This window comes from Euprymna scolopes, chromosome 2, assembly GCF_053919585.1.
Source record: "Euprymna scolopes isolate OS-2025 chromosome 2, ASM5391958v1, whole genome shotgun sequence".
Classification (NCBI taxonomy): Eukaryota; Metazoa; Mollusca; class Cephalopoda; order Sepiida; family Sepiolidae; genus Euprymna; species Euprymna scolopes.
In genome coordinates, this window is record NC_136483.1 from 16,760,657 (window position 1) to 16,775,716 (window position 15,060).

General features: G+C 34.9%; 1 protein-coding gene across 1 annotated transcript in view; it reads right to left on the bottom strand.

Moving 5' to 3' along the window:
• The window catches only part of LOC145289182 (cilia- and flagella-associated protein 337-like), a 1,233,457-nt gene that overhangs the window by 704,711 nt on the left and 513,686 nt on the right, over positions 1-15,060 (bottom strand). Inside the window, exon 6 of the mRNA XM_080136389.1 lies at positions 3,399-3,555. Within this exon, the coding sequence (XP_079992515.1) occupies positions 3,399-3,555 (157 nt within the window). The remainder of the gene's footprint in view (positions 1-3,398; positions 3,556-15,060) is intronic.

The window sequence follows — 15,060 nt, forward strand, 5'->3', positions numbered from 1 at the left end:
TCAGTACAGTTGGGGAAGCAGTGACCTGGAATGGAATTCCAAAGTCTAGCAGTTATGGGGAAGAAACTACTGGAGTAGAAAGATCTTTTACATCGAGGGATCTCTACAGTGTGGGGGTGGGATTTTGCAGCTTGTCGGGTCTGTCGAGGGTGTTCACGTCGTGGGGGCACAAGTGCTTGCAGTTCATCAGAGCATTCACCATTATAATACTTGTAGAACAGGCAGAGGGATGCAACGTCTCGACGATGGGACAGAGGCTGAAGCTTAGATGCCAGTTTAGGGCCTATCAGATTTGCGACTCTCTTTTGAACCCTGTCAAGGAGCGAGAGACTAGTAGCCGATGCACCAGCCCAAATATGACGGCAATACTCCATACATGGGCGAATAGTGGCCTTATAGAGGTACAGGATACTTTCGGGTGTTAGAAGTTTTCTAGCACGGTAGAGAGAACCCACCTTCCTCGTAGCGGCCCTGGCAATGCCCTCGATGTAATTGTTCCAACTCATGTTTCCTGTGAACGTTAGGCGAAGGAGCTTGCCTTACTGTACTAACATCACAAGTTTAAATTAACAGACATCTCACTGCTCAACTCCACACAATCTCCTGTTAAACATGCTCTCAAATAAGCCCCTTATGTTTTAAGTGACAATATGTCTTGTTTGGGTTTGAAAATTTAAAAAACAAAAAAACATGTTGATATAGATAATTTTAAAATTAGCTCACAACTACAAACCAAACTAGTTGTTTCGTAGAGGGATTATGAGCAGTAATTGGTTTGTTGATATGTTTTGCTTTGTTTCTTAGGAGAATTTATGACTCCTCTAATAAGAGGAAAGATATTGTTGGTATTGACAAGATGTTGGCTTCCTCGCTTGGTTCTTTCAAGGTTGACTGGAGGCTATCCAAGAAATGTGGTTGAGATGATCTTCTTCTTCTTCTTCTCCTCCTCCTCCTTACTATTATCATAATAATAATAATGATAATAATAATAATAATAATAATAATAATAATAATAATAATAATAATAATAGTAATAATAAAATACTTTTATATAATAAGAATAATAAGAATATAGGAGTAAATAAATGTTTAGTTAAGCCAGAAGAATATCTTAATAAATATGTCGCAGTTCATAAATTTTCGAATAAAATCAAAGTAGAATAAATATTTTTTTTTTTTTACATGGAGTTAACCACTTATCAAGGCTCAAGGGCCACTCGGGGATAAGGATTATTGTGTGTACAGTAATCAATGGGATAGTGTAGCAATAGTATTGGAGAATTGATAAGGTGTCATTACTTAGGGGGGGGGCAGTTCATCAGGAATTTGTTTGTGTTGGACTTGAAGACATCCAGGTTGAAGTCGGGAGGGAAACAGGAAAGCGGAACAGAGTTCCACAGGCGTGCAGTTCTAAGAAAGAAGCTTTGTTCATAGTATCTACGTTTTGATTTAGGCACAGATAAGGAGTGGGGAAAATTATTGACGGTGGTTTCAGCTAGTCGGGTGTTTTTTGAAAAAGATTGGCGAAGGGGGACCAGAGAATGGAGCTCAGACGAGCACTTGCCATGGAAATAACGATAGAACAAAGATAGGCTCGCTACGTCTCTTCTGTGGAAAAGAGGTTATAGGGAAGAGAAAAGGGCATCCCCCACCAAGCCACGAAGTCTATTTTGTACTCTGTCAAGGTAGGATAGGCTGTTTTTAGCAGCTCCTGCCCAGATGTGGCAGCAGTACTCCATCTTTGGACGTACTTGGCTTTTATATAGATAGAAAATTGCATCATTAGTGAGATATCTTCTGGAGCAGTAGAAGGATCCCACCATTTTCCCAGCGACCTTGGCCACAGACTTGATGTATGTGTTCCATTTAAGTAGTGGTTGTGATCCAATAGATCACGAGTATGTCTAGTATATGCGTATACATTAACTAGTATATATCTATACTATAAAATGCATAATGATATGTTCATTAGTTTAGGAAATTATCCTGTACATAGAAATATGTAAATATACCCGTGTCAGTACTGATAAAATACTTTCCCCTAACAGAACCGTTTTACATCAATTTTATATTCTCTTATAAAGATTAAAATCAATATATAATAACAATAAAACTCATGTCTAGAATACTTATTCAAATTTTGATAAAAATAATTCATATGATTTTGATTTGAGAAAATTGATTTGCCCACATTAAAATTGTTGAAACAAACTTTTGCAAGTGAAAGGAAGGGATCCTCTATATTATTTGTTCCTCACTATCAATTTTTATTTCAAGGTTTCCTTTCCATTTCTCTCTTGAATATGTCATTCTATCTATCCAATCTTAAATCAAAATTTACTATTTTATATAAATTATTTCCAAGCTACTCATCCTAATTCATTTTCCCGGTTTTAATATTATTTTAATATTAGTACTGATGCCACACGTGGAGAGAACCTGCTCAGAGCACACTCACATGCCTTGACACAGTTCAAAACCAGCTTCAAAACCTAGATATGTAATGCCCCTTTCTGTTCCTCCTCACACAAGTTGGAAGTCTATCTTTACTCTATCATTATTTTCACGTGCTCGACTGAGCTTCAATCTATGATCCCTCTTCTGCAAAACATTCACGATTACCACCTGTTTAGCTACAACCACAATTTCTCTCACTCTCTGTCTGTGCATAAATCTAAATGCAAATTCCATGAACAAAGTTTCTTTCCCAGAATTTCCCACCTGCTTAACTCTGTACCTTGAGCCTACTTTCAAGCTAACTAGGATATGGTTGTCTTCAAGTCAAATATAAACAAATTCCTGTTGAGTCTACCCAATTTCCATGATTATGCAGTTGTCTCGCTGACCACCTTACACTCATTAACCCTTATCCTCGAGTGACTTAGAGACTTTAATAAATGGTGACTCTCATACATTCAAACCATCCCTTCAAGTGCAGTTGTTTGCATCTCTCTTGCACTTGGTTCACTGGGTATATTTGCCAGGTAGTTTTAAAAAAAAAAATTTCAGTAAGCCTGGTTGCTCCTTTAATTACTGAAATGATGGAGATCTTCCAAAGATTCCAGTTTCTTTTCATCTTGTACATAAGATGTTTTGTTATCTTTTCTCTTTCAGCTTTGTTTGATCCAGCATTATTGGGGACACTAACTTCTACTAAGGTTGCTTCTTTCTCCTTTTCGTCTCATATCACTATGTAAGGTTGAACAGCTGTTTTCTAGGTACATAACTGTAGGAATTGCATAGTCATAGTGAATAGCGTATGATTTATTTCCAACTATTCTTCTGGTATATATGTTTCTAGGACTTAGTGCTGCATTCAGCATTCAACTTTTTACAGACAATCCAGTCAAAGTATTTACGCAAACCATAGTAATGAAATAGACATAAAAAAAAGTTACCTATTTCCTTGCTGGTGTAGGTTACTGCTAATTTATTGATGTCTTGCATAGGTGTGAAATGTGTGACCCACAGATCTTTGTTTCGACAAGATTCTGTTGTCAGTTTGACCGTCCTCTGCAACTGGACCACATTGTTCCACACAGATACACAGCCCTCCTGTAAAGAAAGATGATAGAATCAGATTAAAAACAATATGCTTAATGTTTTAAGTACAATAATTTGTCATAGCTGAAATTTATATATAAATCATTTGCATGCAGATTATAAATTAACCTACATATGGGGTCCCCCCCCCCGTGCCAAACTTTCACAAAAAACACCCGACTAGCTACAACCCCTATACACGAGTTCCCACACTCTCTATCTGTGCCTAAATCTAAATGCAGATTCCATGAAAAAAGCTTTTTCTCAGAACTGTCAATATGTGGAACACTGTTCCACTGGCTTGCTTCCGGTTGAATACAACATGGTAGCTTTCAAATCCAATGTAAACAAGTTCTTGTTGAGTCATCTCTCCATAAATAATCAAATTCTAACTAATTTACACCATTAACGATTTCTACACTACCACCTTACATTATCCTCAAGTGGCCTTCGGGTCTTGATAATGTTGGATATTTGGCCGGTGTCCCGGGAATGATGCCAAAGGAAAGTTGATCAGATCCTGGATCCATGTGCCCGGGGAACGACACCAAAGGAAAGTCGTCAAATCCTGGCTCCAGATGCCCCAAGAATGACATCAAAGGAAAATTGGTCAGATTGTGGCTCCAGGTGGCTCCGGAATGATGTCAAATAGTCAAAATGGAGGAAGTAAAATCCTCAGAGATTAGGTCAACGAGACAGACCGACATTTCAAAATAATGCATGGTGGAATGTTTTGACGTCATCTATGCCAATAAAATAGAGAAAATAGACAACGGGAAGAGAGAGAGGCAGGACAAGCAACACATTTTTCTCCACTGCCACATGCCTTCCCTGATGTCATAACTGTCATTCTGATATTGAAAATATTGATTTAAATAAATAAAACATTTTATAACCAGTTGTGTGTGTGTTTTATTTCACTGCCATATATCGAGGCAATGACAAAGTTGATTTTTAGACTGAAAAACATATTGGACGACTGGCTGCAGTAAATATATAACAATAAGTAAGATTCTCCCCTATATATATATATATATATATATATATATATATATATATATATATATATATTATAAAGAAGTGAACCATCGCGTAAATTCAATCAACTAAAAAATGGAAAACGGGGTGAGGAAAAGAAAAAAAATATATATATAATGGGGAAAGTTATATGTACAATTCAATAAAATAAATAAGTCGATTAAAAAACGATCGTTAAAATACACCCAAAGCGCTTTTCGTTCAGACAAACATTTTCAAGGGTCATAAGTCTGAAAATTATTATTTTTTAGAATATTTGGTAGTGGTATGGAATAAGAGCGGAGAGGAGGTTAAGAAGAAGAAAAAAAAAAACCCTGACTACCTAAATAATTCTAATTGAAGCCGGAGGTTTCTCTGCTTGCACAAAGTAGGGGGGTTAGCAATGATGGCAAGTGCTTTGAGGACAGACAGGTGGAACTTTGTGCGTCCTCGGTACAAAACAGAAAAACACTCCGGAGAGAAAACAAGACCGCACTCCTTTTTATCAACCAAGTGTTGGCCGATGGACGATTCTATCAGTTGAGATTTTCTGGTAGTAGGTTGATGATCTCGGATGAAACGGGGAACATGTTGGGCGATTCTGATCTGAAGACGCTGGATCGTCTTGCCTATATAGACGGCACCACACCGACATTGAAATTTATAAATAATGTTACTTGTTTGAGAGATAGGCAAGACATCCTTACGAAATGAGGGAAAGGCGGTTTTTGTGGAAAAGGCAATACGGAGCGTATTGCCTTTTCCACAAAAACTGCCTTTCCCTCATTTACGCGATGGTTTACTTCTTTATAATTATTCTAAAATTTTACCAATCGAATAAAGATATATATATATATATATATATATATATATATATATATATATATATGCATAATGCGTAAGAGGAAAAGAGAGAGTTCAAATCCACAAGAGGAGACTTATCTGGATAATGTCAAACTCAACAATTATCATTGGAGCTTATACAATAGGACAACAAGAGTATGAAATGAAGTCACAAAACTATATATTGATAAATATAGAATGGATCATTTATTGAATAATGCAATGCAAGCAAAATTTGGGGGATAGAAGGGACTCTTTATTATGCCAAGGCATTTCGAAACCTAATGCTTCTCATCAGAAGAGTAGAGAAGGTGCTAGGTAGCAAGGAGGAGATGCGGCGTCTAGCACCAGCAAGGAAATAGGTAACCTTTTTTATACCTAGTCAAGAGGTTGTTGGTTATGTAAATATATGATTGTTTTAATGATGTTGATGTTTCTAGCAACATTTTTAAATACTCGTATGTAGCGTTTGAGCAGAGTAGGTTATAGTCAGCTAACATACTTCTTAACTTTCGACGTAGAACTACTGAAAGTGATGACAAGGCAAATCAGTTGCTTCACAAATTTATTCTCCAGTATTTCTATTATGATGCGATTTATTGAAATAAAATATAAGAAAAGGACATTATTGAAAAGTTCACAATAAAAATTAACAAAATTATAAAAAGATAAAAATAACACAGTCTTTATTTGCACTTTTAATAATAAAATTAAAAAATAAGTTTTTATTTTATAAGAAATATTTACGAAAATTTTAAAATAAAAGATCTTATTTGATTTTGTATAATAAATATATGTTTATGAAAGTATAAAAATAAAATTATTGAAATCAAAATAACAAAATTTCAAACATCATAAAAAAACGTATCTAATATATAATATTCCCAAAAGAGTTAAAAAAAAATATATTTTAAGAAGTGTTTTCAATAATTAAAAAAAAAAAGAGTACAAGAAGTGTTTTCAATAATTCTAAAAAAATAAAATAAAGGTAATTTCAATAATCTATAAATATAAAAGCGAACATGTATGTATGTATGTATGTATGTATGTATGTCCGCTTTTCCTCGATGTCCACGAAAGGCTTCTTTCAAACAAACGCTTGCTCGCTTCACAACCTTTTAAAACTTTTTATATCATCTATAAATTGTAATATCTACGAATTATCCACGGAGCTCGCCTCTCTATTTAATTTCATTGACTTTCAAACCTTAATTATTCCACATTTCCCGCATCTGCACGCGTTACATTCGGTTTTCGGTATTAAAAAAAACTGAAACTCGACTCTAATCACAGGGCGAAAGCCAGTTTGTTCAATGTCGACTTCGTCATATACAAGATGAGGGAACGAGTTTTTAAAAACAAACAAACCCATTTATTCAAAACTGTCCCGCACAAAATAACTGCTGAATACCTATCGCCGTCACGCTAATCAAAACCGCGCACCTGTTTTTTTTTTAAAAACACTTTACTATTTTCCAACTGCGCGTCCTCAACGCTTCGGGGTTTTTTCACATACCCCGAAAAACACCCGGGCAACGCCGGGTACCCCTCGCTAGTTATCAATAAGACCGAAAAAACTTTTCAATAATTATTAAATAAATAAAAACAAAGAACGATGGAAAAAACGTATCAAAAAAGAGTATATACACAAAGGAAATATAAACATGAGAGAAGAAAGTGAAGGAACTGATTTGCCTTGTCACTACTTACCTTCTCTTAGATGCATGTCTTAACGAAGACTGGGGGGTGCATCCCTTCCAGTGAATTAATGTGCCCCCAGATATGAACCTAGAAATTTCTGATTCTGTGCGATACATACAGTGCCTAGCCTTCCCAAATGGTCACCAATCTGGTACCAGCCAGGCTGAACGTTGCTTAACTTTGGTGGTCTGGGGAGAACCGGTGTGTCAACGTGATTATGCCACATTATATATATATATATATATATATATATATATATATATATCCCTATATAATGAACTCATTTTTCCCCTCTGATTTTGACCTTAATAGGATTAAAAATCAAGACTTGCCATGCAAATGTAATATGCACAAACTGCAGCACAATATCTGAGGTGTGTTATAGGCTTATTACCTCTGTTAAAATCAATGGAAAGGGTAAAATCTTTTCTCTCTAATAAATTCCTGCTTCCCCCTCCACCACTTAACACCATTGCAGGATCGTTCACAAAGGACAGTTACGAAAGAACACCAGTTTTGGTTTCTTTTACTTCATAGTTGCTTAAAAAAACTGGAATGGAATTCTAACGTTCCTTTTCGTTCTATGCTTTCTACTGGGTGAAATGCACCATGGACTTAACCAAATCGAAGGGTTATTTAGGCCATTTTTTTTTTTTCGCTTTTCACTGTGTTTTTTTATTTTTGTTTTTCCGAACAAGTCCATCATATCAATATCAAAACCGCGCACCTGTTTTTTATAAGTGAGCGACTAGTAGCAGATGCACCCTGCTTTATGGTTTTCAATTTTCCGATTTCTTTTTTAAAGAAGTTTAACATTGTTTTTTTTTTTTAATATTTAAACAGGGTTATTACTTCGATTATTCTTTACTTTACCCCCTCCCTTACACACACACACCTCCAAATAACTGGGCAATGCCGGGAACCCCTGCTAATATATATATATATATATATATATATATATATATGTATATACACACACACACACACATATGTATATATATATATACATGTAAATATACACACACACATATGTATAGATATATGCAAGACACAAGTTGTAAAAAGCAAATAGTGATCCCCTCATTCCCCTCATAGTAGCAACACTACAATTCATAACCCCTCACTCCCAATATATTTATTAATTAATAAATGAACCACGGTAGGAGGGAAAAGGATGCAGAGTAGTACATGTTCATATATATATATACAAGAAGTATTATTGTAAAGCAGTGCTATCTTAGGAAACCAACCACATAAGTGACCCCAAACGATAACTAAGTACTCCGACTAGAGAATTCTAGGAACGAAAAACTCCACAACTATAGATAAATATATGCTATTATGCATCTGTTTGCAGGTATATGATCTGAAGAACCTATCTCTTAAACAAAGCATATAAACCTATAAAATAGATACATATTCTAGTATTGGGGAAAAGATAAACAACTCAAATAAAAAAAATGACAACCATCGAAATTAAGTTTATATATAGATATAAACACCTTTGCCACGATAATAACCTCAAACACTGTGGTAGAAAAAATATAACTACCGGTATACCACCTTTATTTACTTAAATCATATAAATAGACCCATATATCTGTTCAACTAACTGTTAATTTGACCATTTGACTTACAAATAAACAAATAAATCAAATTTAAAAACCAGAAACAAACGAACGGATAAAAAAAGAGATGAATAGAAAAAAATAAAATAAATAAATAAATAAAACTTGTCAATAAAAAAATTAAGTTGTCACCAGGAAAGAAAAAAACATAAAAATGCATGATAGGGAAATAGCGATGATAAAAGTATAACAGATCAAAGCGAAAATGTAGGCCAATAAACAACCGCCAAATTAAAAGAATATTAACACCTCCCCACTGCTTAATCACACGAAATCCTACTTCTCCCTCCTCCCTCACTCATACTTCCTTCCTTCACCACACCTCCCTCCAAAACCCTACTGCTTACATTCACAAAGTATACACTCCACTTTCTTCCAAAACGTAAACCACACCCTAATATCTTATAAAAACTAATGTAACTTTGAGACCAGTTTCAATATCGATTCTTTTTTGGTCTGATGAAGTGTTATCCTTGCATTGGGATTCCACTGAAACATGTATGCACATATGTAACCAAGAATGCTTGTGCAATAAACAAACTATATATAAAGAGAGTGATTTTTTTTTTTTCAATTTTCAGCCTAAATAAGAGATAGTGCCACTTTGAAGTAGGGGGATACTATCGGGGACATAAGTTGCAGGAACATTATGAAGGGAAATGAGCAGCAAGGCGTCCGTTCACATTGCACTTAAACTTCTGCATGTCCGTACAGTTGGAAAAACAGAATCCCGGAAAGGAGTTCGAAAGTCTAGCAGATCCGGGGAAGAAACTATTGGAGTAGAAGGCTTTCTTACACCTAGGGATCTTTACTGTGTAGGGATCGGATTTAGCTGCTCGGGTTTGTCAGAGGTATTTATGTTATGGGGGTAGAAGTGCTTGTAGTTCTTTGGAGCATCCACCATTAAAATACTTGTAAAACAGGCAGAGGGATGCAACATTTTGTCAATGGAACAGAGGCTGAAGCTTAGATGACAGTTCAGGACCTATCAGGTTGGGGACTCTCTTTTGAACCCTATCCAGGAGTGAGCGACTAGTAGCAGATGCACCAGCTCAAATATGACAACAATACCCCATACATGGGCGAATGGTGGCTTTATAGAGGTACAGAATACTTTCAGTAGCTTTCTAGCACAATAAAGAGAGCCCACCTTCTTCGTAGCAGCCTCAAGATAAGGAAGGTTTTGCAGACTGGCTAAAAAGAGGATCGCTCTACTTTGATTCAGAGAGAATGATAATGGCTGTTCAATATCAAAGCTTGATGACTAATGCTTTTAAGATGAATGGAAAAGTATTTTAAAAAAATACCCGGTGAACTAAGTGCAAGAGAGATACAAAGAATTGCATGTAATTGGACCGTTAGAATCTTAAAAAGACCTCTAGCTTGGAATGTCTGAAATAACAGATGAATGTTTGGCATCTGGTAGGATGTCCTATCATCAGTAAAAACAAAATGGTAAAAAAAAAGATTTTTAATATTATGAACCCATTTTGAGTATTGCAGTTAATAGATAATATCAGTTCTTATAACAAAGTGAAACAATATATAAAGAATTAGAAGCAGAAAAAAGAAATATGTCTATTCGGAAAGTAGGAAGTGTTTGGACTGTTTTATAAACCAATACAATTAGTGAAAGCTGATAACTGTTCTTTCCTGGTGAAGAGAAACTTTACTTAGTTTTCTCTGCAAACTTGTTAAAAATGTAACCTTGAATATCTTGCCAAAAAAAACGTACAAAATATATTCTTGTACAAAGTCACTTTCAACACTCCCCCTTCTTGAGTCTCCTAGTTAATTCCCCACCACGAAATTCATTTTTTCTATCTAGACATAAATTTGTAAATTTTTAAGATGAATCGTAACTATGCAAAATATGAACTGTGCTGAAATAATATCATTATTTAGAAATCCATTCTTAACAGAGGAAGGGGGTGTATCTATTTTGTACTTTTACCTAACAATTTAATAGACACAGACACCGTAAAAATTGAATTTAACTTGAAAAATAGCCCAGTCAGTTTTCTGTATAAGTACCATATGGATAGAACGAGGCTTATATATTTATAATTTATTTGCACATTATATATGAATGTTTACTTTTAGTGACCTTAACCAATTGTAAACGTAAATAAGTATTTTAAAAGTACATTTATTTATTGATAGCATACAGAACATGTATTAGATTTGAAATTTTTTAATAATTATTTACATTATTGTTGCTAGAAGTTTTGCTAAATCTGCTCTATCGTTAAGAGTCTGTTTTTGATTGATGAGGGATTAGCATTATCTCATAAGTATTTTTTTTATGTAAGTTTGGATGACATCTAAGAATTAGTTATTATTATGTTAGTCACTATATCTATTCTTACTTTTTCATTTCCAAGTATACTTTTTAACCCCCCCCCCTTGTAAAACCGGACCTTGTAGGGTATTCATTTTATATTTAATAATACAGATATCGGCCGATATATAAATGATGGATTAGCTATAATACGAGATTCTAACAAAGTCAAGACTCTGTAGACTATGTCTGAATGAGAAATTAGCTATCTTAAATTTTAAAGTACCCCAAAATTTACTACATTCCAGAAGTGAAACTGCATACGCAAAATAACTTTTACCTTAAGGTAACAACACATTAAAAACAAATAATAATAACAATAATAATTATAATGATAATAAACAAATAAATAAATTGGTACAAGCTACCCGATAAATGCGTGGTTATTGTCTACAAGAAATTGGTGTGTGAATACCAAAGAATCTGATTGGCTAGCTATCAAACTCAACAGGATGTGAATATACAAAAACACGAAATAACATCGATTCCATGCAGTAGCCTAACGAATTCTCACGAGGATGAAATGCAGAAAATTTTCTGTAACTTAATTGCCATTTTCTAAACTTACTACTTAGCTCTAGCATGTATTAAGCACTGTTGAAGTAAATACTGAAAATAAATATATAAAATAATATTAATTCATATGTTTGTGTGCATGTGTTTCCTATGTGTGGAGCACTCTAGTGAAGAAAATGGTGATTTCCACTTAGCTTTAAGACAACAAGCCATGTGTGCGTAGTCCCCCTCTGGTGCTGCATGTGAGATGATACCACAAAAAATAGTGAAGAAATGATGAATGTGAGAAGTGTGAAGGGCCAACATTGCCTTCACATTTTTGCTAAATTTCAGAAAAATGTAATGGATGGGGCAAAAGTTACTGGGTAAAAAGTGTAATTTTTTGCAATTCGGGGGAATTTCTGACCCCTTTTGAGCTCTTGGAAACGCCGGATCCCAGTGAAAATAGACGAACGGTGCACATATATATTTGAATTCAGCACCATGGAAAACCACTATATAGACACACCAAGTTTTTGAGTAATATGAAAAAAGAGCTCCAAAAAGGCACGTTTTTGTTAGCACTGAAAGTCCCCGGGGACACGAACCAGAAAGTTGACAAGATCACCCATATTGGATTTACTTTAAAAACAATGGGTTCCACATTTTGGCCAAGTTTCAGAAAAATCTAATGAGTGGATCAAAAGTTATGAGGCAAAACGTGTCATTTTTGGATATTTTGGGACATTTTTTAAAACTCTTTTGAGCCTCTGAGGATGCCGAATCCCAGTGTAAATGAATAACGGTGCAGTTTCAGGCCTTAACATATGTATATTTGAGTTGATCACCGTGAAAAACCACTATATAATCAGACATATCAAGTTTTTGTTGAGAAATATGAAAAAAGAGCCACAAAAAGGGGCATTTTTAGCACTGAAAGTCCCCGGGGACATGAACCAGAATTTTGCCAAGGTCACCCATACTGGATTTATATTAAGAACAATGGGCTCCATATTTTGGCCAAGTTTTAGAAAAAATCTAATGAATGAATTAAACGTTATGGGGCAAAACATGTCATTTTTTGCAATTTTGGGACATTATTTCACTCTTTTGAGCCGCTGGGAACACAACAGGAATTTTTGCAAAAAACATTTTTTTTACTGTGCACATCTGTTTAATGAAATATAATTTGTGGCAAAATTTCAGGAAAAACTAATGGACGGTTATCTAGCAATAGTCCAGACAAACAGACACATGAAAGCACGGACGCCACTGAAAACATAGGTCCCTCTCTGATAAATCGGAGGACCAATACTCTACTGTATAAAGAACTGAGTACTTTCGGTTAGGAGTATCATCAAGAAAATAAATAAATGAATGAATGGCTTCAATATAGTTTCCACTAATGTGAATAGAAATTTCATTAGGCATCAGAAGCTGATTACTGGGGTCCCAGTTTCGAATCTCACTAGTTCTAGCCACATTGATGAGATGTAACAACGACCTGTAACTGATACAGTGCTAGTTCGAAAAGCAATAAAGGAAAAGTAGAACTCAGACATACTATAGGTGTTTCTCATGAAAAACATCTTTTTCTTGGCTTTTACATATAAACTGAATAAAGTAAAGATTTACAGTCATTATATATATATATATATATATATATATATATATATATATATATATACATACATACATACATACTAGCAAGGAGACCCGACGTTACCCGAGATTGAATGAGGATTAACAAATGTTCCACACTTCCAATACTTTTATTTTCATCGAAATCAGTGAAATCACCAATTTTTTAAAAAAATCAAATTGATAGATTGCCTACTCTAGTTGGGGACCCATCGTGGTGCACCAGTAGGAAGCTTCATATGCATCCCTGCAGTTATTAGTCCACAATCTATTATAGTCTACATTGCACAGTAGAGAACTATTGGTTGATTATTTAAAAAACAAAATTATATAATGGCTTGAATTAAAGTTAAAAATACAAGAGTTAAGTATCATGATTCACAACAGAAACATTCATTTTGAATGCGCCCCTGTCCTATCAAGAACCTTATTCTGCATGTGTGGTGAAGAGGCATCTTAGCAGTTTATCACCACACATGTATGAATGTGACGTTAGACTGTATAATATTAATTGTATTGTAATATAATGTGATGTTAGACTGTATAAGGATGTTAATTATATCATGTAAATTCATCGGACTGCTGTTCTCATCTTGAGTGTCATTTTCACAACGTTTCGGTTAATGTACCGCCAACCTTCAGGTATATCATGGCAAACTCGGGAATGTTTCTGTCAAACTCGGGAATTTGGACAGAATTCCAAATAGAAGTCTTTATTTACTTCACGAGGGTAGCCATGTTCCAGGCTTGACTGGATAGAGGTCCTATTGTATTTTTCGGTCACCCAGACTGAGAACTGAACCTTCAACCCTCAGGAGAATATCACTTTTACAACTGATTTTTCCAAGTACTCTAACCACTGCGCCACGAGTCCTTGCAGACAGTTCTAGTATAAATTTTGAGAACCTATTTTTATTTCTAGTTGTAAATATCACTATACATATTTATATATTACTAATTCTAAAAGCATTGATTGATTATTCCATCGTACCAATCTACCATTAATCAGACATCGTATGAGTTTAGTAGAGAAATTGTAAAATATCCTTGGACGTGGAAAGTTAATAACATTCTCAATTTCATCACTTTTTAATTAGCTTAATAACAAAATAATATAAAATTAATCCCGGATTTCCTACTTCAGTCTCAAAGAGCGTCTAATGGAAAAGAATCGATATTTCATTCTGTCTAGCTTTCTTCTTTGGTGGAACATTATTACTGCATGTTATTCATTTTTATTATGGTACTTTTCTTTATAGATACATATCCGGCTCAGAACATTTTTCCCCCGGGGTCTGAGTAAACTATGCTTCCAGGAGCAGATGCAAATTCAATATTGAAGTCAATTTTTCTATCAGCAGAAAATTGCAATATTAATATTAATTAGTATTTTTTGTTCATTTATTTGCTTTTTTGAATGATATTTCACCTCAAACAAGGCACAAGGCCACTTAGTAGTGAGGGGCTACTATTTGGGACCAGATTTGCCGGGATACTATTTAGAGAGTTGGACAGTAAGATGTCTGTTTATATTGCACTTGAATTTCTGCATGTCAGTTCAGTCATGGAAGCAGGGATCTGGAAGGGAATTCTCAAGTGCAGCAATCGGGGGGGGGAGAAAGCTATTTGAGTAGAAAGCTTTATGGTATCTAAGGGTCTTTACAGTGTAGAGTCAAGGTATTCTCGTCAAGGGGGATACTAGTACTCGGAGTTCGTCAGAGCACTTGCCATTGAAATACTTGTAAAATAGGCACAAGGATGCCACGTTTCAGCGATGGGACAAGGTTGGAGTTTAGTTGATAGTTCAAGACCGATTAGGTTGGTGACTCTTTTTTGAACCCTATCTTGGAG